We start from the raw sequence: 24416 nt of genomic DNA, 5'->3' as shown, positions 1-24416 counted from the left end.
GAATTAAAGATGGCTGCAAATCCTCTGTCACTTCTCCCATCAAAAAGTGAAATCTATTGCCTTTCCTTTTGAATAATGAGAGTTGGTCCTGTGACTCACTATGACCACTTCCAAGGTTAGGTCTTAAGAGACATGCAGTCTTTGGTTTTGTGTGCTTGGCACACTTCCTCTTGGAACTCAGCCACCATATGGCATAAGAAGACACAAAGAACAGAACCATATTGCTTCCCACATTCTTCAGCAGCCCCATTTGGGCCCTTAGCTGGCAGCCAACACCAACTGCAAGCCATGTGAGGGAGTCAACTAGGCTGTCCCATCCCATTCAATAACATCAAAAGCAGAAGAACTGACCAGCTGAGCCCAGGCAACCCCAGAATCGTGAAAGATGATAAATGGTGGTGGTGGTGATTTTATTTTCAACTACTAAGCTTGAAAGTAATCTGTTCACATCAACAGATAAGCGAAACAGTCTGTTTACATAGGAAAATTCTCTCTTAGACAGAAAAGATCTAAAAAATGTTGCAAACATGATGCATCTGGCTCTGATGTGATGTGGCCAGATGACAGCTCTCCGCTAATGGGGTCCCTTGTTTGCTTCTCGGGGAGGACATCTTTTAGAGGGCATCCCTAGGCATGCAGAAGGGATATCTGTGGCCTTATTAGAGTACAGTACATTTCTTTCTTTCCACAGCATTCCTAGAACACTTTCATTTGTGAATGCACAAATTACCTAGGTCTCCATGCATCTAATGACTGAAGCCAGGGAACAGAGCTATCTAGCCCAGAATCCAGGAGGAGACAGTCTTGGAATTGATGACCAACAAGCTAAAGGGAGGTGTGGAAAAAGCAGGAGCTGTCTATTTCCTGAACACCCAATTTTTAAAAATTGTTAAATTGAGATGTAAGGAAAGCCTCATTCTCCTTGGAAAGTTACTGCAGTTATTCCTCATTAAATTTTTGTGAGGGTTAAATGTGAAGATATATGCAAATTTCTTAGCACAGTTCCTGTATGAATTAGGTGTTCAATAAACAAATATCCTTTCCGAATTTGTAGTGATTTTTGTTTCTGCATTAAAATGAATGGTGACTCTATAACAGGTTTCACTCTGAAAAGGCAGCTAATTCCAATGTGCTATATTAGGTGAGCATATTTAAGAGTTACATTCAGATCTGTTGTTTTGACCTCAGATAGTATCTGTGGAGCCACTGTTAAATCAAAGCAATCTTCATAAGGTTATGAGATCAGATAGATGACCTTCGTCCATGAAGCTTTCTGCCTGATATTCCCTGAAAAGACAAGTAAAGACTGTTCTTCAAACTGTGCTGGTATAACAACGTTTTTCAGCCTGACCTCTGGCAAAAGGCAATATGTCTGCTAGCTGCTGGAATACACGAATCTTTCCATCAAGTGTAAATGGATGGGAGGTCTCAGATCCATTTACACCTGATGAAAAGGCTTGCTTACCCCACTCTGGTGTTTATGGCCTTGTGTTGCATGTATATGTTTTCCTAAAGATGTGTTCAATCAAGCTCTCAAAAACTTTCCTGACTTTGGATCAATTTCCATAGCGATTTGCCAGGCTGCTGAGTTGCCCAGAAGACCAAACACCCTTGCATTCACCTAGCCATCCAAATCAGAACTCTAGCAAGTTGTTGAATTCTAGTTTTGAAAAGAAAACTTATTTGGGGGTGGTTTAGGAAGGCAAAGTGAGAGCTGCAGTTCTTTTTCTTGCAGGAGACACAACCTAACATTACTCTTTTCCCCAAAGAGTTAGAAGAGATGAGGCTGAGACACTAAGGAGGGACAGCATTTCTATTTCTATGGCTTCCTTAAGGCAACAGAGGAAGCTTAGCGGCCACAGGGGTCTAGTTAATGAGCGGGTTATACAATATTCATTGTGTTGAGTTTAAGTCTTCAAACAGAACGTCTAATTGCAAAAAGAAAAAAGGAAGCTCAATTACAGATGTTAAGACAACAAAGCTCAGAAATAACTCCCTCTGTTGATGAAACTGTCCTCTCCCGGCTTCCTCCATGAACTGCACATTGACAGAGGCACAATGAGTCCCTGTCCTCATCAGGTATTCTCATTAGGTCTGCTCTGTCTGGGACACTCTCCAGGGCCCAAGGAGGGCCACTGAGAGGTCTGGGGTGATGGTCTTCTCAGAGGACTGTTTTCTTGCTACCCACAGAAGGAGTGATCCAGTTGTACTCTGCTTGAACCAAAACAAAACTGTTCTCCCCAATCTTCCTGATGTGCACAGTCTCACCACTGTCGCTCCTGGCAACAGCATCCGAAGCGGGCTCGCCGAAGGACACTTCTGTCTGCTGGTGGCAATACTGGGTGTACAGGTAGCGAAGGCCAGCAGCCAGGGCCATGCCCAGGATGGCTGACAGGCAAAGCAGAACTCCCAGCTGGGGAGTTCTGAGCTGGATCCCCAGAGGGGCCTGGGCCCCCTCTAGCCCAGCGTCAGGCCGTGAGTTGGTCTGCTGAGGGTATCCCACTCCACCCTCTCCATCTCCCTTCCCTGCTCTGAGCTCCTCGTGCTTTGACTGAAGTAAGAAGCTGGCAGAGGCCCTGGATGCCTCTGACTGGTCACCAGTAGCAGGTAGCCCAGAAGTACCAGAGGTCTGGAGGACAGCGGTTGGGTTGCTTGCCCCTGCCCCATTCCCTGTGAAAGTTTCAGAGGACCAGAGGCGCCGGGGATGGGTAAGCTGGACGGTGTACAGAGGAGGCTGTGTCACGGTCCTGTTAGAGGCCTTCATCTTGTCCTAGAAAAACAAAGGAAAAAAAGAGTCAAAGGTACTGGTCTTCCTCCTAAGCTGCCACTGAACTTTGTAACTAACTGGGGTTCCTTAAAGACTCCCAGGCGGCAGCTGAAAACCCAATCTCTTTCTTGCTACTAAAGGAGCTCAAAGTAAAATGCCCAACTAGATACAAATGCACTTGTTATTGATGGGGATGGGGTAGCTAATGGAAACCCCACAGAGAACAAGGAAGCCAGTTACAAGAACAAGCTAAGGATCCTTTAAGAGGCTTCCAAACCAAAATATCAATGGGTGATTGCATCATCTTCTATGGCTGAAAGCTTCTAGTGTGTCTTTTTATGATAGGACCCATGCAAGAGGGACCATTTAACCTCACTGTAGGTTCTGATAAATGTAAGTAAGAATATTATACCATGTTTTATTTTGTGTTCCTTCCAAGACTTCAAAGAAATAGTAAATCAGTGGGCATTTATATTTTATATTGCCCATTGATCTAACTTCTGGGACCATACATGGTGCTTTGAGGTCAATGTTATGAAGGAGGGATGGAGGAGGAGAGAAGAGAGTAATTATTAACTATGGCTACGTGAGAAGACAAATCACTAAAACATCAATTTCTACAATTGCCGATCACTTCAGAGACACTGCATATAATGGAAAGGTATTGATTAGTAGAAAGACACTGTGTGTATATTATACTTTGCCTTCTTCTCTCTGACTTTATCTATCAATCAGTCTAGTAGCTCTGATTTTCCAGCCTGAAACTGGCCAGTCTAGGATCAAAACATCAGTCGCAAGCCCTCTTCACAGTTTAGGTTCTTACCTGTTCACCCCCAACTGAGGATAGGCAAGTTTCCAGTGAATCAAAGCTGGGATCATCCTGAGATCTAAAGGGAAGAATGGAAGGGCTGAAAAACAGGTCATTAAGTTTTGGACCAAAAAGCAGTGTTTCCTACCATTGTTGTGTATGCAGATGGCATCAGATCCACTTGAAAAACTTCTGAGTTTGGAGTTGGGAACCACAGAGAAGAGGAAGGGGAGAGATAAGTGAGAATGGCGGCAAAGAACTCACCAAATGCTATCGCTTATTATTTTATATAAAATATACATTTATATATTGTTATTATAAATATATTTAAAATATAAAAAGTCACTTTTAAAGTTTTGTTTTATTTATAACAGCATCTCAGAGATCTCACCCCATCCAAGAGAATAATTTTCCTGGGTAATTATCATACCCAGTCCTTCAGACCAGTGGCCCTGTTACATCCTGGGTTTTTCACACACTTAATAAATATGGCTGAGATATTCTTTGTCAGACTGCAAATGATGCACTCCAGTGTTCAGCCTAGTCCCATCACCTGTCCTGAATGGCTCACCCATCACCCTTACCTGTGATGGATGCTAAGTCTGGAAGCAAAGCTCTCTGAGGAGACTCTCTTGAGGGCCACGAGCCTCTCCAGCCTGTGGACCTCCAGGGACGGCTCTAGAGTCGGATTGCTGTCCATGCTGAGTTGCTGGTCGATGCTGCCTTCAGTGGCTGTGTGTGAAGATGGTTGGGACAGAGTCTCTGCATCCACAGGAAACTTTGTCACCCAAATACTGGCAGGAACAGGATCTAGGTTGTCCTCCTCTGCAGCTCCAGGAAGGGCAACAGCAAAGGCATGTGTGTGCTTCTGTGGAAGAGTGATGGGGGCCCTGGGAGCTAAGCAGAGGCCCAAAGACAGTGCAGAGAGAGTGAGAGCATTTTCCCCGTATCGATTGGTACAAACAGCTATGATCGGGGGTAAACAGCAGTGACTCTAATGTTCCTCAAGGAGAGACCATTAAGTGTAAGGCACTTAAAAGTGTCAGCATACAGATGACCTGCCTGATCACACAAGCCCCTGACCACGCAAGGGCTTATATCTTTTTAGAGAGTGAGTCCCTGGCCTGTCTGGGCTTGTACCTTCTTAACAGCCACCATTCAGGGAACACAGAATGCACTGTGACCACCGTATTTATTTCACCTCTACCAAAAACTGCTTCTAGCTAGAAAAAAGAGTGGAATCCCACAAATCAGACTTTTCAAAGCCCTAGATCTTTCTTGCCCTATTATTAACACTCAAAGTTTCTTTCCCTGGTGATAATAACTTGAACATCTGCTATGAGCAGAGACGAGATCACTGCCCTCCACTTCCCTCCACCATCTCATTTCCCATTTGTGACTGGCTAACCTGACAGCCCAGAGCATGGGAAAGAGCTTCACACGGAGCAGCAAGCAAGCAAGTGCAGGTTGTAGAGTCAGACTCTTATCTGGGTTCAGTCCTCCACTAATTCCTGGCTTTGGGGAAGTCCTCCCAGAGCATTAGTTTCTTCATTTGCAAAACGAGGCCAGCATAGAATTGCTGAGGGGTTGACACGAACTCATTAATGGGGAAGCCTGAAGCAGGTGCCTGGCACACAGGCACAGGCAACATGCACAGAGGGTTTACCACAATGATGATGAGGATGGCATGATGGCATTGACCAAAACAGTGTTGGCAGAAGTTTCTCTGGCAAGGGCTCCAGGTTCTTTCATGGGGGTGAAGGAGGTACCCCTTTGCTCCAATGTTTTTAACACTCACAAATGTTGAAGTGAAGAACAAAGCAGCCTAGCCCAGACATACAAAACATGGCAAACTGATAGTTTCAAATTCCTTCGTGAACTCTAAGAGCATTTGGATATTTCCTGCAGACCCACTGTGTGCTGGGCATTGTTAGAGTTGTTGGAGATGCAAACATAATGCAGACTTGTAACTGGTGTCCCTGAACTCAAAACTGGGAAGAGACACCCTTACATGTCAAACTACCTAAATTAATACAAGAGGCCGGGCGCTCACGCCTGTTATCCCAGCACTTTGGCAGGCCATGGCAAGTAGATCACCTAAGGTCAGGAGTTCAAGACCAGCCTGGTCAACATGGGGAAACTGTGTCTCTCTACTAAAAATACCAAAGTTAGCAGGATGCAGTGGCGCATGCCTGTAATTCCAAGCTACTTGGGAGGCTGAGGCAGGAGAATCATTTGAACCCTGGAGGTGGAGGTTGCAGTGAGCTGAGACCGCACCACTGTACTCCAGCCTGGGTAACAGAGAGAGACTGTGTCTCAAAATTAATTAATGAATTAATTAATCAATTAATACCAGAGCTAAGGAAGCAATTATACTTGCCACTATGGTCTTAATGTGTCCCCCTCAAAATTCACATGTTGAAATCAAACTCCCAATGCAATAGTGTAAAGAGGTGGGGTTTTTAGCAGGTACTTAAGTCATGAGGGTGGAGCCCTCATGAATGGGATTAGTGGCCTTATAAAAGGGGACTGAGGGAGCTTGTTCACCCCTTCCACCATGTGAAGACACAGCAAGAACGTGCCATTGTTGAGGCACAGATCATCCCTCCCTCACCAGACACTTAATCTGTTGGTGCCTTCATCTTGGACTTCCCAACCTCCAGAATGTAGGCAATATGTTTCTATTGTTTATAAATTATTCAGTCTAGGATGTTTTGTTATAGCAGCTGGAATAGACTAAGGCACTTGCCTACCAGGAAATATCAGGAAAAGTTTCACAAAGGAGATATTTGAACTGTACCTTGAAAGATGCAGAGAACTGTCATGTGGAACAGTCCAGTTTGAGGAAGTGTCAGAAGGGAAGGGACTGAAATATAAAAGTAGACCATACCTAATGGGGTGGAGGAGGACCCAAAGTGTCTTGGTCTATTGGGAGATAAGTTTCAGATATACAATATACTACTTCCCCAATTTTGAAAATTTATAATTTATACTTGCCTACTGAATCCTTTGTACAGTTAAGAAATCTATTTCACTTTATTAGATGAAATAAGGTGAATAGATTTCTTAACTGTACAAAGATAAACTTCCCAGGATACATACACACACACACACACATGCACACACATACACACATGCATGCACATGCATACATACACGTTTCTTTTTCCTTTGGGAATCACTAGGGTTTGGGTACTGGAATGAATGGGGAAGACAGGCCGGGGCCAGAAGGAGAGGAATGTGGGCAATGTAATGAGGAGGTTACCCTGTAAACTGCTTGGGCTGGAAGCTGTGGCCCCTAGCGGACAAGGTTTCCAGCAGAGTCAGGCATGGAAAGGCCCAAGGCTCCACATGACACTTCTTCCTGAAACTTCAGTTTTATTCATATTCATGTCCAAACAAACGTGGTTATACTTGGGATTAAAACATGACATTTGCATCACTCATAAAATAAAACATGAGATTTCAAACATATGTCAGGGGTGCAGGGTCTTCTCCAGGCCACACTCTCAGGCTCTGAGATCTTTACTCTGCTTTTAGGAGTGTCTTGGTGGGAGGGTTGGAGGAGTTGTGCTGGGTAATGGGAGAAGACAAAGGTTTTGGGGCAAAGACAGAGAATGGAGGGTGGTCCCCACTGTTTCTGTACCTGGGTCTGCTCGACTGAGAAGAGGCAGGGATTCTGACTGGATTCTGGCCTTAACATATTAGCAAAGAATAAAGGAAAGAATAAAGGAAGAGGAGAACGAATGGATTAAGGGTAGAGTCTTGTGTGCATGTGCCTGGATGCTTTTATGAGTGCTTGCGTTCATAGAACTTAACTAGAAATAAGCAATAAAAAGGAGTGCCATGCCACCAGGGATTTTCAGGTAGGTCAAACAGCCTCTAGCTGGCTAGAGGTTTTCCTTTGTTTTGTTTCTTTTCTTTTCTTTTTTTCAGGAGTTCATGGACTAATGGAATATAAAGCCATGTAGTGAGCAAGGAAAAATCCCTTCCCATTGAAACAGTGATTCCTGATTCTGTTCTCCAACCCAGGTTGCAAAGAGCCATCTACCTACCGTGAAAAGTTAACAATGAAAACTGGATGCGTTTTTATGAGAAAAGACGAAGAAAAGCTCATTTCTTTTTTGTGCTCCCTGTGTAGCTTCAGGGGACTAAGGAAAACAGTGGAAATATTGTGAGGACTAGTAAATGTGGGGGAAGAGGTGTATGCTGTTTTTTGGTATTGCAGCACAGCTCTCACTGTCCACCCCGGGGCCTGACTTAATGTGTTAGGTTGAGCCAGACAAAGTGTGTTTGCTGCAACAAACAAAGCAACTGCAAGCGTTCCCTCCCTCTCACTGCTGCGTTATCACATCCCCAGGAACTGCTGCAGTTGGCCACGGCAGGTGTTTATTACTTGTTTTGCAGGGACAGGAAACTGGCAGTAGTAACTTTTAAGTGAAAATAGATAACTGTAAAAATAATGATGACAACCAGCCTGGCAAATACAATGACAAGCTGTACCTGGGGCAGCTCCTTCAACATCACCCAGCCTCTGGTGAAGGGTTGGCATCAGTAATCTGGGCTCCATGCGGTCATCAGAATGTGCGCTGCTATGTGTCTGTTGGGACACAACAGATGATTCAATCCTTGCCCAGTAAACGAAATATGACTGGACTACTGATAAACTGTGGAAAGAGAAAGAGCAGAGTGGTTCACGGATTTAGTTTCCTTTAAATAATAACTCAGGCCAGCCTCATAGAAAAGAGAGAACACACTAACAGATAAACAGGAACAAAACTAAATAAATAGAAGAATGAGAGAGAGATTATGTTATTACTTCAAGAATGAAAAGTGACTTCATTCTTTTCAAAAACAAAAACCCCACAGTTGCAAATAATTAGAATGAGAGAGGATATGAAAAAATCAATGGTCTTCTTAAATAAATAGTCAATAAAAATCTCATTTTAACTAAAAAGTTTCTCCTTAAACTGTTTAGACTCCAACAAAAGGTTTTATTGTCAAAGTTATTATTAGCCATTCCTGATATACTGTTATTACATCATGATTTGAAGATTTCATAATTCTGTTGTATAATTGTACATGTCTATTGTCATTGTAGATTCTATTGGAAATTAGAGACAAATCCTTAATATTCTAAATAATTTTTTGAAAAATAATTCTTCAGTAAAAAATCAGTTTCACAAACATTATGCCATTTGTTCTTCCAAATATTTCAGTAAAGGAAGGATTATTGGCAAGCATCATTTTTCCCACTTTAAGTATTCAGGAGGCAGTCATAACAAGGCGATTAATTTGGCCGAGGTCACCCAGAGGCTCGAGACTCAGTGAGAGTCATAGTTCAGGCCCCCAACATGCGGTTTCCAGACTTGGCGGACGTTATCGTGCGCGAGGGTTCCCAGAGGTGGGAGATCACAGGGCGACTTAGGACAGGCATCTCATCAAGTGACTTAGCTCGTTTTGTTCTGTCAAATGGAGATCATAGCTTCTACACTACTTGCTATGCGGCATGCAGCATCTATGATGGTAAATCCAAAAATAGGAATGGAAGTGCTTTGAGAAAAAAAGGTGACTGTACAGATTTAAGGACTTCAAGTGTCAGACACCCTCTGTACTGCATAAGAACCAAAGCCAAGGGCAGAAGCTGGGCATACCCACGGGTAAGCGGGCCCTGGGCCTTCCAAAGAGGAAAAATCCTAAGACATGTGTTTCCCTTCTTACTGTCCTGTCTGCTGCCCTGTGCCACCAGGAAGTGGGGGAGAAGGGACACCACAGGCTGGGGCCACCAACCTCCTCTCCCACTGCTCCCCAGAGCAGAGGGGAGTCCTGGAGGTAAGCACGTGCCCTGGATGACCTCTGCCTGCAGACGCACTCTCCTTCATATTTAGGAGGGTGTGGGGAAAAGAAACAGAAACACACACCCTTTCCTGAAAGAAAAAAACTATCTTTCGTGGTAAATGCAAGTGTCTGAAAAGAATGACAAAACAAGCACCTCATTCTGAGTAGTAATGATGCTTCTGAAGTGCTTACTGTTGCCAGGAACTGTTCTGAGCAAACATAGGCTCTCTCATCCATACACAACCCTCTGAGGGAGGTGCTGTGGTTATGCCCATTTATAGACAACAAGCCAAGGCATAGAGCCTCAAGAGGCTTTTCCTGGGCCCAGGGACGTGTCCATTTGTCCATCTGCCTGTCTCTTTCTTGGCTCTCTCCTGCCTTCCCACCGCCAGCCCTTCTGTCCTCTGGTCAGAAATTCCTGGAGAGGTTGGCCAAGATTTGCCTGTGCTTGGGGAGGCAGGGAGATAATATGGATAGTGCTGAAGGGGTGAGTTTGGGGGCAACATTTTTTTAGTTCCCCTCTGCATAGGCTCTCCAGTTGAGGCAGCATCCGTGACCCTGTCCTTGCTATAAGGTGGCCACATAAGGAGGGGGAAAGGGAATATGAAGGCAGGGCAAAGAGAAGCTCCCCTCTCTTCAAAGTTAAAGGCTCAGTTTCTAAGAAACAGCACTTCACTCTCTTACAGGAACTTAATATCCCCCACAGGCTGGGCAGGGGCCTTCCACAGGAACGACAGGTTTCTCTTCAGGGACTTGTCAGAATGGGTGACTGCATCAGCCTCTTGAAAACAAGTCATCAGTTTGGAATGAGGAGGAATGAAAACAAAAGTCCCAGCGACTTGATGATCAGACACTCTTCGAGCCTGAAGGAGAAATCCCATGAAATCACGACTGCTTCTCACCGTCACTGCAACAAAAACACCCATTCAACATGAACATGTGTGACTTAGTTCCATTTGGTGCTTTTATGCAGGTTTTTTCAAAACTAAAAGCTTAAGATTAACCCCTAAAAAGTGAACAATTCACTGGGGTAGGGGGGAGAAGTTGAAGTCCTATTTCACACCAAAATAAATTCCATTTGGATCAAAGGTATGCGAAAATGAAATAAAATATAACTAGAAACATTTTTTTCTTTTTATAAATACTGGATTTAGAAATACCTCTCTGAGCAAAACCCAGCTGCCATAAAGGAAAAGATGAGTAAAGTGTGCTATATTTTTTTAAAATATGAGTTTAGGTGAACTTAGGACAGATGATTAAAAAAATTATTTTCCAAAGAAAAGTATTTGTAAGACATACAGCAGACAAATAATCAGAGTCATGGTGAATCCATAAAAAGATGACTCCCTCAAAATAATGAAAGGATACAAACAGAAAATAAAACAAGCTTAGTAATAATTCTTTTTTTTTTTTTGAGACAGAGTCTCGCTCTATCGCCAGGCTGCAGTGCAGTGGCGCGATCCCAGGTCACTACAACCTCTGTCTCCCAGGTTCAAGTGATTCTCCTGCCTCAGCCTCTCAAGTAGCTGGGAGTACAGGCATGCGCCACCACGCCCAGATAATTTTTGTATTTTTAGTAGAGACGGGGGTTTCATCATGTTGGCCAGGATGGTCTCGATCTCTTGACCTCGTGATCTGCCCTCCCCAGCCTCCCAAAGTGCTGGGCTTACAGGCATGAGCCACCACACCTGGCTGCTCAGTAATGTTTTAAAAGCAATTATAAATGAGATGCTATTTTACACCTTTCATATTAGCAAATGTTAAAATGTGTGGTTGTAAACAGTCTTGATAAGACTATGGAAAAACTAGGACATTCATTCACTAGTGCTGGGACTATAAACCATCCAACTTTTTGTGGTATAACCTGACAACATCTTCCACATTTAAAATGCAAGTACCCCTCTGATACATGCTACCTTATCAGTTAGCCCTGAAAACACAGTAAAATAAGCCAGAACGAAGATGACAAATATTGCATGATTCCGCTTCTGTGAGGCACCCAGAGCAGTCGGATTGACAGAGACAGAAAGAAGATTTAAAGTTGGCTGAGGCTGGGCACAGGGAAGGATGGCCAGTACAGAGTGTCCATCTGGGATGATGGAAAAGTTCTGGAAATGGATAGTGATGATGGCTGTACAACATTGTGAATGCACTTGATGCCACTGAGCTGTATACAGCTATAATGGTAAAGTTTATATGTATATAAACACAATAAAAGAAATGCCCTCCAAAAATCATTACTCTTTGATCTAGAAATTTTGCAGCTAAGAATCTTCCCCACTGACAAACTTGAACAAATAAATATGGCAAACACTGATGTCCAATACTCAACAGCGATTGTCTGCTTATTCCCTGCTAGCAGAACAGATGGTTCTGCTAACAGAACCCAGATGCTACATTCATGTGGCAAGTGAAGACCACCTGTCTTCAGGGAAGTTAGGTTTCTCCTTTTCTCCAGGGGATGAACCGTGATTAGACTGAAACCAGTGTTGGTGATTCTGTTCCCCTTCACCAGACAGAATTCTGGCCAATGAGGCCAAATCTGCTGAGAGAACAGCTAATGTCTAAGGATCAATCTTTTCACGTAAGGCCTTTATTCCAGCTGTCATCCCAGTGCGAGGCCTAAAATCACGGCACTCATCCTGAGACTGTGCGACGTCAAAGGAATGAAAACCCAACTCACTGATGACGGCAGGAAAATGGAAAAATCTTAGGATCTCGATGATGTATTGAATGGCTTCACCCAATACAGAAACTGTGCCTCCAGACTTAAGAGAGAAAATTAAATGTTTTTAGTCGTCAAGTTTCCGTTAATCATTTTTTCTGATACTTGCAGCTAAAACAATCCCGATGCATATGATGAGCAGAGACATATGAATAAAGATGTCCATCAAAACTGTTTATGAAAAAAAATTTAAAAAGTAAATTCCCGTAAATAAGAAACTGGTTAAATCAATCATGTGACCTCTAGACAATGGACTGTCATGAAATCATTAAAAGCAAGCTCTGTGGCTGGGCACGGTAGCTCATGCCTGTAATCCCAGCACTTTAGGAGGCCGAGGCGGGCGGATCATGAGGTCAGGAGATCAAGACCACCCTGGCTAACACGTTGAAATCCCATCTCTACTAAAAATACAAAAAAAAAACATTAGCCAGGTGTGGTGGCAGGCACCTGTAGTGCCAGCTACTGGGGAGGCTGAGGCAGGAGAATGGCATGAACCTGGGAGGCGGAGCTTGCAGTGAGCTGAGATGGCGCCACTGCACTCCAGCCTAGGGGACAGAGCGAGACTCTGTCTCAAAAAAAAAAAAAAAAACCAAGCTCTGTATCCAATAAAAGATATCAATCTGATTGTTAGGTAAAAAAAATATAAACATTACACAGACATTTAATTTGTGTCTGCTTAAGATTATATTAATTTGAGATCTCACTCACATATGCTTATATGCATGGAAAACTTCTGAAAAGACATGCAAGAAACTTAACAAGAGTTACCTCTGGAGAATCAAATTGAGTGTTCAGAGCAAGAGAAGGAAAAGTACTTCTAATTTTCTACTTTTTGATACTATTTTAACATTTTTAAAGCATGTAGTATCTTTAAGCTATTTAAAATTTTTTTTAAAAAATTAGCCACTCATGTTCAAGGGAATGAGTGGCTAAAACCAGGGTCAGACCTTTATAAATTTGCTAAATGCAGCTTGGTCTCTAGGATTGTTTCATTTTCCACACATTTGAACTTTTATTAATAAACATTTGAACAAATATTTAGAACTATTGAACACCAGGCACTATGCTAGGTGTTGAGTATATATCTATGAGCAGGATATCATGGCCCTTACCTTCAAGGACTCACAGATCTCAGTAAGAAAACAGTATACTTACAACGTAAGTGAGTAACAGCTGACTCTCACTGAATCCATGAGGCGCTCCCTTAAGTTATTTATTACATATGCTGTCTTGGTTCCAGTTACAATCCAATTATGTTTCCCTCAGGATACCTTCAGAATTTAGGGATCACAATATTTGTAGTTATTTCCACAGATTTTTCTCCCTGACATAGCATTTTTTGGTTTTGGGTTTTGTTTGTTTATTTGTTTTTGAGACAGAGTCTCACTTTGTCACTGTCACCCAGGCTGGAGTGCAGTTGTACTATCTCAGTTCACTGCAACCTCTGCCTCCCAGGCTCAAGCAATCCTCCCACCTCAGCCTCTAGCATAGCTGGGACCACAGGGTGCAAGCCACCATGCCTGGCTAATTTCTGTATTTTTTTTTTTTGTAGAGATGGGGTTTTGCCATGTTGCCCAGGCTGGTCTCAAACTCCTGAGCTCAAGTGATCCACCCACCTTGGCCTCCCAAAGTGCTGGGATTACAGGCATGAGCCACCAAGCCTAGCTGACATAGTGTTTTGATTCTTACCATTGTTATTCCCCTAGCCACAGAACACTAGGACACTGACATACTAATCCCTTCATGCTGGGAGGGGCTGGATGCATACTAGGGTGGTTGGAGACCCCAAAGAAGTGGCCTTCCTTGGGGAACCTCTTGCATTTGCCCCGGGGTGCTACATACACACTCGCTTTCTGTGTCATGATGCGACAAAGTTTGGGAAGCTCTGTTACAATAGCCTTAATTCAGTATATTGGGGAGTATATTGATGTTCAACTCATGTACTATTCACCCATGTTTTTTCACACTTCTCAACAGAATGAAACGAATGGATAAAACAATATTTATAGAGTAAATTTCATTTTTGTTTGTCACCTTTAGTTCCCGTCAAAAGAATCAGTAAAAATCAAGAGGGGTTTAGGGCAAAAGTTGCTGATGGAGCTCGCCTTGGGTGCATAGTTTTCTGCCTACACTTAGTGGCATCTGAAGCATCTGTAGCTTCCTCCTCTGTTGTCCCTCACTGCCACTTCCAAGCTTGGTCCAAGGTAAGCTATGGACTCTGGAGAGTGTGTGTGAGTTTGGGGAGGGGGAGGTGGGCATGGAAGTAGAAACACCCCTGGGAGGACAACCCAAAACTGATAAGTGCCCTGCCCCTGCATCCTCCTGAGAGATGATTCAGAGGCGTTTCACATGGCTTCTCAGAGGGTCCCCACCGGAATGCACCTCGGGTGCCCACAGCAGCGACCTGCTCAGTTGCACGCCCTTGATTATCGTCTCCTCTTGCCCAGCTCCCTTTCCCTCTTCCTCACCTGTGTTTCCTGGGATGATCTCTCACATAAACCACCTGCGCTTATGTTCTTTCCCTGCTTTTATAGGCACCTAAACTAAAAGAGCAGGAAATGATTTTTTCATCCCCTAATATTTTAATTTAAAAAAATATCAAATTGTATATATTTAAAGTGTACAACATGATGTTTTGATATACTTACACATAGTGAAATGGTTACTAGAGTCAAGCAAATGAAAATATCCATCTTCTCACCAAAGTGTCTGTTGATGGATGAATTTTAGTTTTAAATTATGAGAAAAAAGTATATTTCACACCCATAGGTGATACATGAAGGTTGTTGAGAGTAACTATATTTGTGTCCGTAATAAGATACATTTATATCTTATTATAAGGACAAAATAATTTTCTATAATAATGATATTTGTGCCTTCTTATACAGATCATAATCAATGCAGAGTTTAGTTATGTGGCTTTTATGACACAAATATTTTATGCTTATTTTTAAGCTGATAATTGCTTCTTAAGATTAAGCCACGCTACAATCCCAGCACTTTGGGAGGCTGAATCAGGAGGTTCACTTGAGCCCAGGAGTTCGAGACCAGACTGGGCAACATACCAAGACTCTGTCTCTAAAAAAAAAAAATATAAAAAATTAGCATGGCACAGTGGCATGTGCCTGTAGTCCCATCTTCTTGGGAGCCTGAGGTGGGAGGACCACTTGAGCCCAGGAGTTCCAGACCAGCCTGGGCAACATAGTGAGACTCCATCTCTACAAAAAAAAAAAAAAAAAAAAAAGGATTAAGTCAAATTTAGTCCAGGAAGCTTCTCACTGGGACAAACACAAACTGGAAGATCCATGGGGGCTCTGGGGCTCCTCAGAGTCTCTCAAAGCCTCTCCGGTACATACCTGGAATCTTGTCACCTGGTGCATAGGAAGACCTGCGGGTGTGGATGGTGATGTGGTGGGTGTCCTGGTGCTGAGGCTGGGCTTGAATGTGCTTGGGCTGCATGTCCTCACAGGCCACCGTGCTGGCACCATGGGAAAAGGCAGATGAGCAGGAAACCAGGCAGAGGGTGGTATAAGCCCAGCCCACGAGGGCAGCCCGCATCCTCATCCTGCCCTCTCCTGTATCACGACAAACAGCAGCTTCAGTCCAGATGCTACTGAGGAAAATGACATAAAGTCTTCTTGGGATGTGACTAACCTGAACCCCACACTGCCTCTGTACCCGAGATGCTTTTAGTGCAGCCTCCCAGGATTGCTAATGCTCAAGGCCAAGATCAAAAAGAAATGCCAGGCTAAAGGAAGTGTTTCATTTCCAAACACCTTTTTAAAAACTTCTATTCTTATAATTTTCTCGTAAGACCAGACTGCTTTTATGTTATTGTTGTTCAAAAGAGAGGCTTTAATTATGGAGTCAAAGAAATAAAACCAGAAAATGTTTGCATCCTAGCGTGAGCTCCTTACATGCTGACTGGTACCCAAGGGCAGCGTAAGCTCTGATACATTATTGCTGAAGTAGACACCCAATATACCACTATGGTCAGGAGGCACGGCATGGGGTGGCTTGGCTGAGCGTCTTATCTCTGTTACAACTGAAAATTACCAAGCTAAGTGCTACAAAACATCTACCAACTATCAATTATTTAGAGGTGACTGTTAAGTTGGCAATGCTTTGATATCTCTTTGTCCTTTCTTTGGCTGTTTTTAGCTATATCCTAGAAGATGAGCAGAGAAAGAAGATGAGCAGAGAAAGAAATACTCAATTTATTCTATACCTTCTTAAACATACTGATAAAAATGTTGGCTGAGGAATAGAACACAATGATTCAATAAAATAGCATTTATAGAGTAAATTTTACTTTTGTTTACTACCTCTAATTCCCATCAAGAGGAAGAATTAAAATTTGGCAATGTAAAAGAAGTTGACAAAAATAAAATGAGAGATAGCAAACAAGGCAGATGAATGCCTACATAAATATTTAGGATTATCACAGGCATTTTTTAACAGTGCTGTTTTAGGCCGGGTGTGGTGGTTCACGCCTGTAATCCTAGCACTTTGGAAGGCCGAGGCGGGTGGACTGCCTGAGCACAGGAGTTCAAGACCAGCCTGGGCAATAAGGTGAAACCCTGTCTCTACTAAAATACAAAAAACTAGCTGGGCGTGGTGGCATGTGCCTATAGCCACAGCTACTCGGGAGGCTGAGGCAGGAGAATTGCTTGAACCTGGGAGACGGAGGTTGCAGTGAGCTGAGATCGTGCCATTGCACTCCAGTCTGGGCAACAGAGCAAGACTCCATTTCCAAAAACAACAACAACAACAAAACCAGTTGTTTCTGTTTTGTTTTGTTTTTTTATAGTTCTGTACACAGGCATTTTAGAAGTTTGGCTAATATTTTGACCTAAGGAGCAATGCAAGGAAAAAAAAAAAAAAAAAAAAAAGGCCCTCCCCTGTAGTCAGCTGGTTTTAAAAGGTAAAAATTAAATCCCGAAAATGTAGTGAAACTAGCTATCAAAACCATAGACTAAGGAAATAATCCATAAACCAAATAATCAAGTATCCTCCACTCCTATTGTCTCTTCACACACAACCACCTTTTACATTCACAAGCTAAAAGAAGACAGGAATATGATCTATACCTCAAATTTCTTAGATTTAAGAGTCCTTCAGACAATGCCTTTCTTTTCTAAGTTTGTTTTCTATGAAGCACCAAAGTCACACATCTCCATACTACAGGAAACCATTGCTAGGGCTTCTCAGACACATTAGGAGATAATGAAGATGAACTGTAAAAGCATTTTCTCAGTCAAGGGGGCTCAGGGCCCTTCTCATTTTCTTTCACAAGGGCCACATAGAAAATGCCCCTCGAATGCTGGGCATGGTGGTGCGCACCTCTAGTTCCAGCTGCTCGGGAGGCTGAGGCAGGAGGATCACTTGAATCCAGGAGGTTGAGGCTGCAGTGAGCTATAATCACATCACTACACTCCGGCCTGGGCACAGAGCAAGACCCTGTCTCTGAAAAGAAGAGAAAGAAATGAAATGAAAATGCTCCTCAAGCCCTTGCTGATGGCAAGTGGTCTACTTTCCAAAGGCAGATCAGACACAGGTGCCTACAAGGGAAGGGGAGTGAGTGCCTCGTCTCGCAGACTGCAGCCACAGCCCCACCTCCCACCCTCCTGCCTTAGGTTTCACCGTGTCCTCTTTCCCACCAGCATCTTGTCTACCTGAACGCTGAAGAACATCCACTTGGAGCTGAGCACAGTGGCTCACACCTGTAATCCCAGCATTTTGGGAGGGTGAGGCAGGAAGATCACTTGAAGCCAGAAGTTCAAAACCAGCCTGTGCATCATAGGGAGACCCCGTCTCTACAAAAATAAATAAATAAAAAGAAAACATCCACTTACCTAGGAACACACTTTTCTTCAGGCTTGATAGAATGGCTGCCTCCCTCAGAGTTGCAAACACATCCCTTACACAAAAGCATTTTCTTCTCCTTTCAGTTTTTCCTCTAATGGGGAGAGTAACAGCTGTTACCACTAATCCTCAGCATCTCCAGGAACTGTCCCTCAGTGTCCAAATCCAGCCTAAATCGTATTAGCGCACACGCGCACACACACACACGGTTTACAGTCGCATCATTGTTCAAACCTATGTAAAGAACAAGAAAGAACCGGAACTGGTTTTGCATAGGACTAACACTGACATCCTTGGCAGAAGCCAGATGCCTCCATCTTGATCTCCCTGCCAAGGGGAGAATGTTTGAATGAAATGCGTCTCGGCATTCTTGGTTTCTTGAGTCAGTGTGGACTGAAGTTACTCTTGGTGAAGTAGAATTGATATGTTAGCCCAAGAGCAACGTTTGGTACAAAAAAATAACACATGGCATAGGCACCTCCTGTATCAACTGCCTGAAAGCTGGAGTTCACATTTGCATGCATCTAAGAATCTGCTGAGACACCTGATAATACCACAGAGCCTATAGATCAGTGGTCCTCAAAGTGTGGTCCCCAGAGTGCAACACCAGCATCACCTAGAAGCTTGCAACATCAACAGTGAAGATTAAGAAAGAGGAATGGACTCAGGAGATCAGGTGGAGGTAGGATTTGGTGGCTGTTTGAATGCAAGGTGTCTGAGAGAATCCTAGGATTGATAGTCCTGGGTGATGTGGAGTAGGGGGCTGCAGAGAGAGCAATGTCCTGACTGTTAGGCCTTGTCTCCACTCAGAAAAGCCTAAAGATATGAGTGATTGAATAGGCAAGGCACTGGCTTAGGGACCAGGTTGCTAAGCCTTTCGTTGCAAGTGTAGATGAGACTATCTATCCTACAAACACCAAGGGAAGGTGGGCTTCCTTGGCCTAGGACTCCAGTATTCCCCACACCCAGAACAAAATAAAACAAATTCAATCTGGTTTCTCTAAGCCTCTATCCCACTAGGATGGAGGAAATCTCAATCTCCCACTGAGTCATGAGAAATTCTGGGAGGTCTAGAAAATTAGGGTACATTCCTTCCATGGCTGCTGTTATGATAGTTTTCAGAGCCCATGTGGTCACTTGAAGACTGTTAGTTGGAAGGCTTCTATGCAAAAAACAGGCTCAGGTCTTCAGCAAGGCTGTGGCCTGGGTGCTGAGAGCTCAGCCTGCCAGGTGCACCCTGTGGCCTTCCCCTGCTGAGGTTCTTCCCACTCCCTCCACTGGGTCCTGACACAGATCTCTGCCCCTAGCAGGAAAGTGGCTAACCTCTTCTCCACTCCCCTCTGCTCCTGTCTCAGTCTTAGAGACAAAAGTGTCCCTCTTCTCCTTTTTATTAAACCTCACCCCTTTACCTTGGGCCACTTGGCATAATCCACCTACCACAGATACAGGGGTAATCTCCAACACCTCTGCTTTGGCCCTGAACCACAAACTCCCCGGATACAGGGATTCTCAAAAGGCCCAACTACCAATTAGAATGAGGAGGGGAGTGCAAAGGTAGAGAGAGTGCACCTATGTGGCTCAATAAATAATCCTGCCATTTGCTCATGTAATATTTCTTGTTGAAAACAGGAGGACACCTTATCTTAGACATGGCCTTATCCTGCCCACCACACCCACAGCCTCTGCTGAGCCAGCACCCCATCTTATGCCACTCTCCCCACAAAGCTGATTGTACCAGGGTGGGTACTCATCACAGAGGAGGGCTCTGCTGACTCAGGGCTGAGCCAGAAACTCTCCCTGGGAATCTGACCGAGAACACATAGAAGGCTACTCTAATCCAGCGCTGGTCAACAGAAATAGAATGCAAGTCACACAAGCAATTTAAAATTTTCTAGTCCGGGCAGAGTGGCTCATGCCTGTAATCTCAGCACTTTGGGAGGCTGAGACGGGCAGATCACCTGAGGTCAGGGGTTCAAGACCAGTCTGGCCAACATGGTGAAACCCCGTCTCTACCAAAAAATACAAAAATTAGCTAGGCATGGTGGCACGTGCCTGTAGTTCTAGCTAGTCGGGAGGCTAAGGCAAGAAAATTGCTTGAACCTGGGAGATGGAGGTTGCAGTGAGCTGGGATTGCGCCATTGCGCTCCAGCCTGGGTGACAGAGTGAGACCCTATCTCTAAAACAAACAACAAAAAAAACTGGACTAGCCTTATTTTTAAAAAACATGAAAAGGAACAAATGACATTTGCTTTAATAATAAATTCAGTCAATTCAATATATTGAAAACATTTCACATGCAATCAGCATATAAAAAAAGATATTTTGCATTCTTTTTTCACAGTGAGTCTTTGATATCCAGTGGTATTTTACACTTACAGCACATCTCAATTCAGACTAGACCCATCTCTAGTGCTCAGGAGCCACATGTAGTAAGCTGCTACCATATCTATATGAAGGAAGGTGGTTGAGCCACAGGTTGTGGTGTGGGCTCAGATCTGAGGGCCATATTGTACACGTGCAGGATGTGTAAGAAGCACTGAGGGGATAGGATGGTAACTAAACATAACAGCATATTTATACAGTGCTTGCATAGTACCACACACTATTCTAGTCAGCTAGTTGGCAAATTACCTCATCGACACAGCAACACAATGAGGTCTGCACTATTATTATCTCATTTTATTGATAAGGAAACTGAGTCACAGTGTTTCTGTAACTTGCCAAAAGTTCCCACAGCATTCAGGCAGTGATAGGTAAGGTTTTTCCCTACAGTTTTGCCGTAGAATAGCTTTGTAACATACTCTACAAAATGAGGATAACTGCAGTTCCTGTACCTGCATCCCGAAGTGCTGGTGAAGTTTCAATGAGGTAATAAATAATAAGCAGTTGGCACTTAGTATGGGGTGTGAGACAAAGGAAGGGCTCAACACCTGTTTTGTGTGGGGAAAGAGAAAGCTGGCTGAGCCACAGACAGGGTTGGTGCCCACCACGGAGATGAGGCGGTGAGAGAGCGTGGCTGTGAGCAAGACCATGAGCTAAGCCCAAAGCCCGAGAGAGCAGTGAGTTGGCCTCCAATCCCGGCCCACAAGAAGGAGACCCAGCTGTGTGCACCCGGAAAGCAAGAAAATACTGTGTTTTGTTTGCTTTTTGCTTTTTTTAAAAATTTCTTTTGTGAATCTGCTTGAGGTCATCTAACACTTGCAATTTGGCTGGACTTGATATATTAACGTGACTGAATCTGTTACATTAACATCCCCTGGCCCTGAGTAGAACAGTTATATTAATGTCATACCAAGGGAAAGTCTTGGGGTGGGTTTTATGGTTATAAATCAGATACTCTGTGTCCTTCGGTAAATCACTTAACTTCTCTGGGTTGCCTCAGGTATAAAATAAAAAGGTTTGAATTAAATAATCTCTTCAATTTCTTCCAGCAAGAAAACGATACATATTTTTAAGGTTTTATTTTAGTTATAAAGGCATAAGAATGAGCTACTCTTAAAACATCTTGAGATGGAATGCATTAAAGTCTAGCACATAATTATAACCTGCATTGATGCCATCCCACACTCACTCTTGGTTTAAGAGTCTGCCTTGGAAAAGTTTGCAAATGAAGGAGTAATCTGTTGAGCTCACTATTCTAGTCCTGTTTCCTGCTCCTTCACTCCAGCAGACAAGTGGACATTTTCTTCATTTTCAAAGATCTTGGAGATGAAGATCATGGCTTTGGTAACTCATGAACAGCCTTTCCTATCCAAACGTTTCTCCTACCTTGGTAATGACTTCCTGGTGAGATTGACTGGTGTTTTTACGTAGTAATCTGCTATTCCAGTATCATCATTGTGATGAGCATTTTAATGTTTAGATAGATGTTTTTAAAATACCTAAAGATTTCCGGAGTGCTGGGATAATCCATGTAAGAGAAAAATACTCATGATTCTCTTTAAACTCTACATGAAAGTGAGGAGTCAATGGTCATTCACATAGGTTTAGCAGGTCTGCTGACTTTTGTGTCATCCTCCATGCTACTGTGCACTTTCTGTCATTGAAAAAAAAAAAAGTTGAGTGCCTTTTTTTTTTTCTTTTGAGACAAGGTCATCCAGGCTGGAGTGCAATGGTGCAATCACATCTCACTGCAGCCTCAACTCCCAGGCTCAGGTGATCCTCTAGCCTCAGCCTCCTGAGTAGCTGGGACTATAGGCACATGCCACCACTCCTGGCTAATTTCTATATTTTTTGTAGAGATGGAGTTTCACCACATTGCTTAGGCTAGTCTCAAACTCCTGGTTGGGCTCAAGCAATTCTTCTGCTTCTGCCTCCTGAAGTCTTGGCATTACAGGTGTGAGCCACTGTGCCTGGCCTAGTGCTTTTATTCTACCCAATAATCCTCTCCTTCATCATCCCTGTTCAAGAACAGTACATTCAAACAGGATTTTAAAGCTAATTAATAGCATTTGAATTCTTACTATTTGTAAAGCAACTTGCAAGAGAGTCTGCTGATAAAGTATTGGCAGGATCCTCTCCCTAGGAGCTAACATTTTACTTGGGGTGAGGTAGCAAGGTACAGAAGAAAGAGCTCTGAAGTCAGACAGCAAACTAGTTATGTGACCTTGGAAAGTTAATGCTGGTGAGCCTCAGTTTTACCATCTGCAAAATGGGGAGACTATTAGATTTCTCACAAAGATGTTGTAAGGACTAGATGCTCTAGCAGTGATGCACAGCAGTAAACAAGCTATGATCAGAAGAGAGATAAAAGCCAGGTTACCAGAGTCTGGGATACCAGAATATTTCAAGTAGAATCCGGAAAATATGGTTGATTTTAGAGGTTAGTTGGAGTTTAGATAGATGGAGATGGGTACCAGTATATTCAAAGCAAGAGAGAGCTTAAACAAAGGTGTGAACACTAGCTGTGTTTGTTGTAATTATCCAGACATAAAATGAGGCCCATTTGACATAGGATAGTGGGGACTGAGATGTTGAGAGAGTAAATGGAAGTAAGACTTGGAGACTATTTGTATGGAGGCAAAGGAGGGGTCAAAAATTGGCATTTAGGGAGTCTGGACAGATAAACTATAATCTATGTCCAAAAGAGGGAAGTTGGTGGCATTCAATTTTAGTTACGCTGGAAATGTACTCTGAGCATTGATTCATTCCTTCGGCCAACCTTTATTAAATGCCTACTAAGTGCAGACCATGGGCTCCAGGCAGGGGATATAAAGATGAGTAACACATAGTCTTCACCCCTTCAGGGGTGGTAAAGGAGAGTAGTGCATCAGTAGATAACTGCAAAACAATGAGATAAATGATTAGAGAAATATGATCATGTATTGTTACAGCAGGACAGAAAAAGCATTACCTGGAGTTGATTAAGAGGCTCTTTTTCCCTTTTCAAAGCCTAAACATTCATATCTTGTGACTGCATGCAAAAATGAGCCTCAAAGATTGGTATTGAATAATTCTGGGGACTTCTATTATACATATATGAATGTTTTATAGTATCTTTTTAGGATCCTACACCATATATACCCATTATCCTTGTGTAGGCACTTGATCCCATACACTGCCCTGGATTGCAGCTGATCAGCTTTAAGCCTGCCATCTTTCCTACTGACCTAGCTCTAAATCCTTGGAGGGTAGGAATTGTCTTAAAATTGCCAAGCTTGGATGCATAGCACAGCACTATGCACATCGTAAGTTATCTGTGAAATAATGTAGCATAGACCTACGCTAAAGAAGACAAAGGTACATGGATCTCTCTGTTCAGAACTCTATGTGTTCCACTTATTTTAATGCATCCTTCTTCCAACCTTTCCAAGGATAATAGATCCCATGTATTGAACTCTTACCATGTGCCAGGCACACAGCTAACATTGAACATGTATGAACTCACTTAATCCTCACAATGATCGTATAAAATATGTTCTAATTCCATTTCCACTTTACGGATGAGAAAAGTAAGGCACAGAAAGATTAAAGCAACTTGTTTGAAGTCACATTGCCCATGAATGAAGGCGCTAAGTTTCAAACCCCTGCACAGTAGCTCTGGAGCCTGTGCCCCTAACTTCTAAGCTGTTACAATGGCCTTTGTAGAGTCATGAACATGGAAACATACAGAAAAAGTGATGTGGGATGGTTACAAAAAGCTAATTAAGGATGGGAGACAAGACTTTGGTTTCCTGCTTCTCTGACAGGGACCAGGGTTTGGAGGGCCACTCTGAGTAAGTAAGAAATCTAGCCGAAACTTACTTTCTCTGCAGACCTCACATCCTAACCCTGCAAACCTACCAGAAGCAGGCAAACTGATTTTGGGACCCACTACTTCAAATCAAGAAGGTAAAAGCTAGTTCAGGGTAACTGGACTTCAGGAGTCCTCAATATTGAACAATGTCAAATGTTCGTCCTTCCTTCCATCCATG

The 24416-nt window shown here is 43.2% G+C and overlaps 1 protein-coding gene across 1 annotated transcript; it reads right to left on the bottom strand.

Moving 5' to 3' along the window:
- Nucleotides 1-393: 393 nt before the first annotated feature.
- REELD1 (reeler domain containing 1) lies at nt 394-18150 on the bottom strand. The gene is made up of 8 exons (XM_025386627.1): nt 17994-18150; nt 17482-17604; nt 15495-15713; nt 10098-10320; nt 8079-8242; nt 4160-4472; nt 3591-3654; nt 394-2770 (listed from the first exon to the last, which is right to left on the bottom strand). The coding sequence occupies exons 3-8, from the start codon at nt 15700-15702 to the stop codon at nt 2162-2164; spliced, it is 1581 nt and encodes a 526-aa protein (XP_025242412.1). The 5' UTR covers nt 15703-15713; nt 17482-17604; nt 17994-18150; the 3' UTR covers nt 394-2161.
- Nucleotides 18151-24416: the final 6266 nt, after the last annotated feature.

This window comes from Theropithecus gelada, chromosome 5 (assembly GCF_003255815.1).
Source record: "Theropithecus gelada isolate Dixy chromosome 5, Tgel_1.0, whole genome shotgun sequence".
NCBI classification, from domain to species: domain Eukaryota; kingdom Metazoa; phylum Chordata; class Mammalia; order Primates; family Cercopithecidae; genus Theropithecus; species Theropithecus gelada.
The sequence above is the reverse complement of the archived record's forward strand: the minus strand, read 5'-3'. Positions and strand labels throughout refer to the sequence as shown.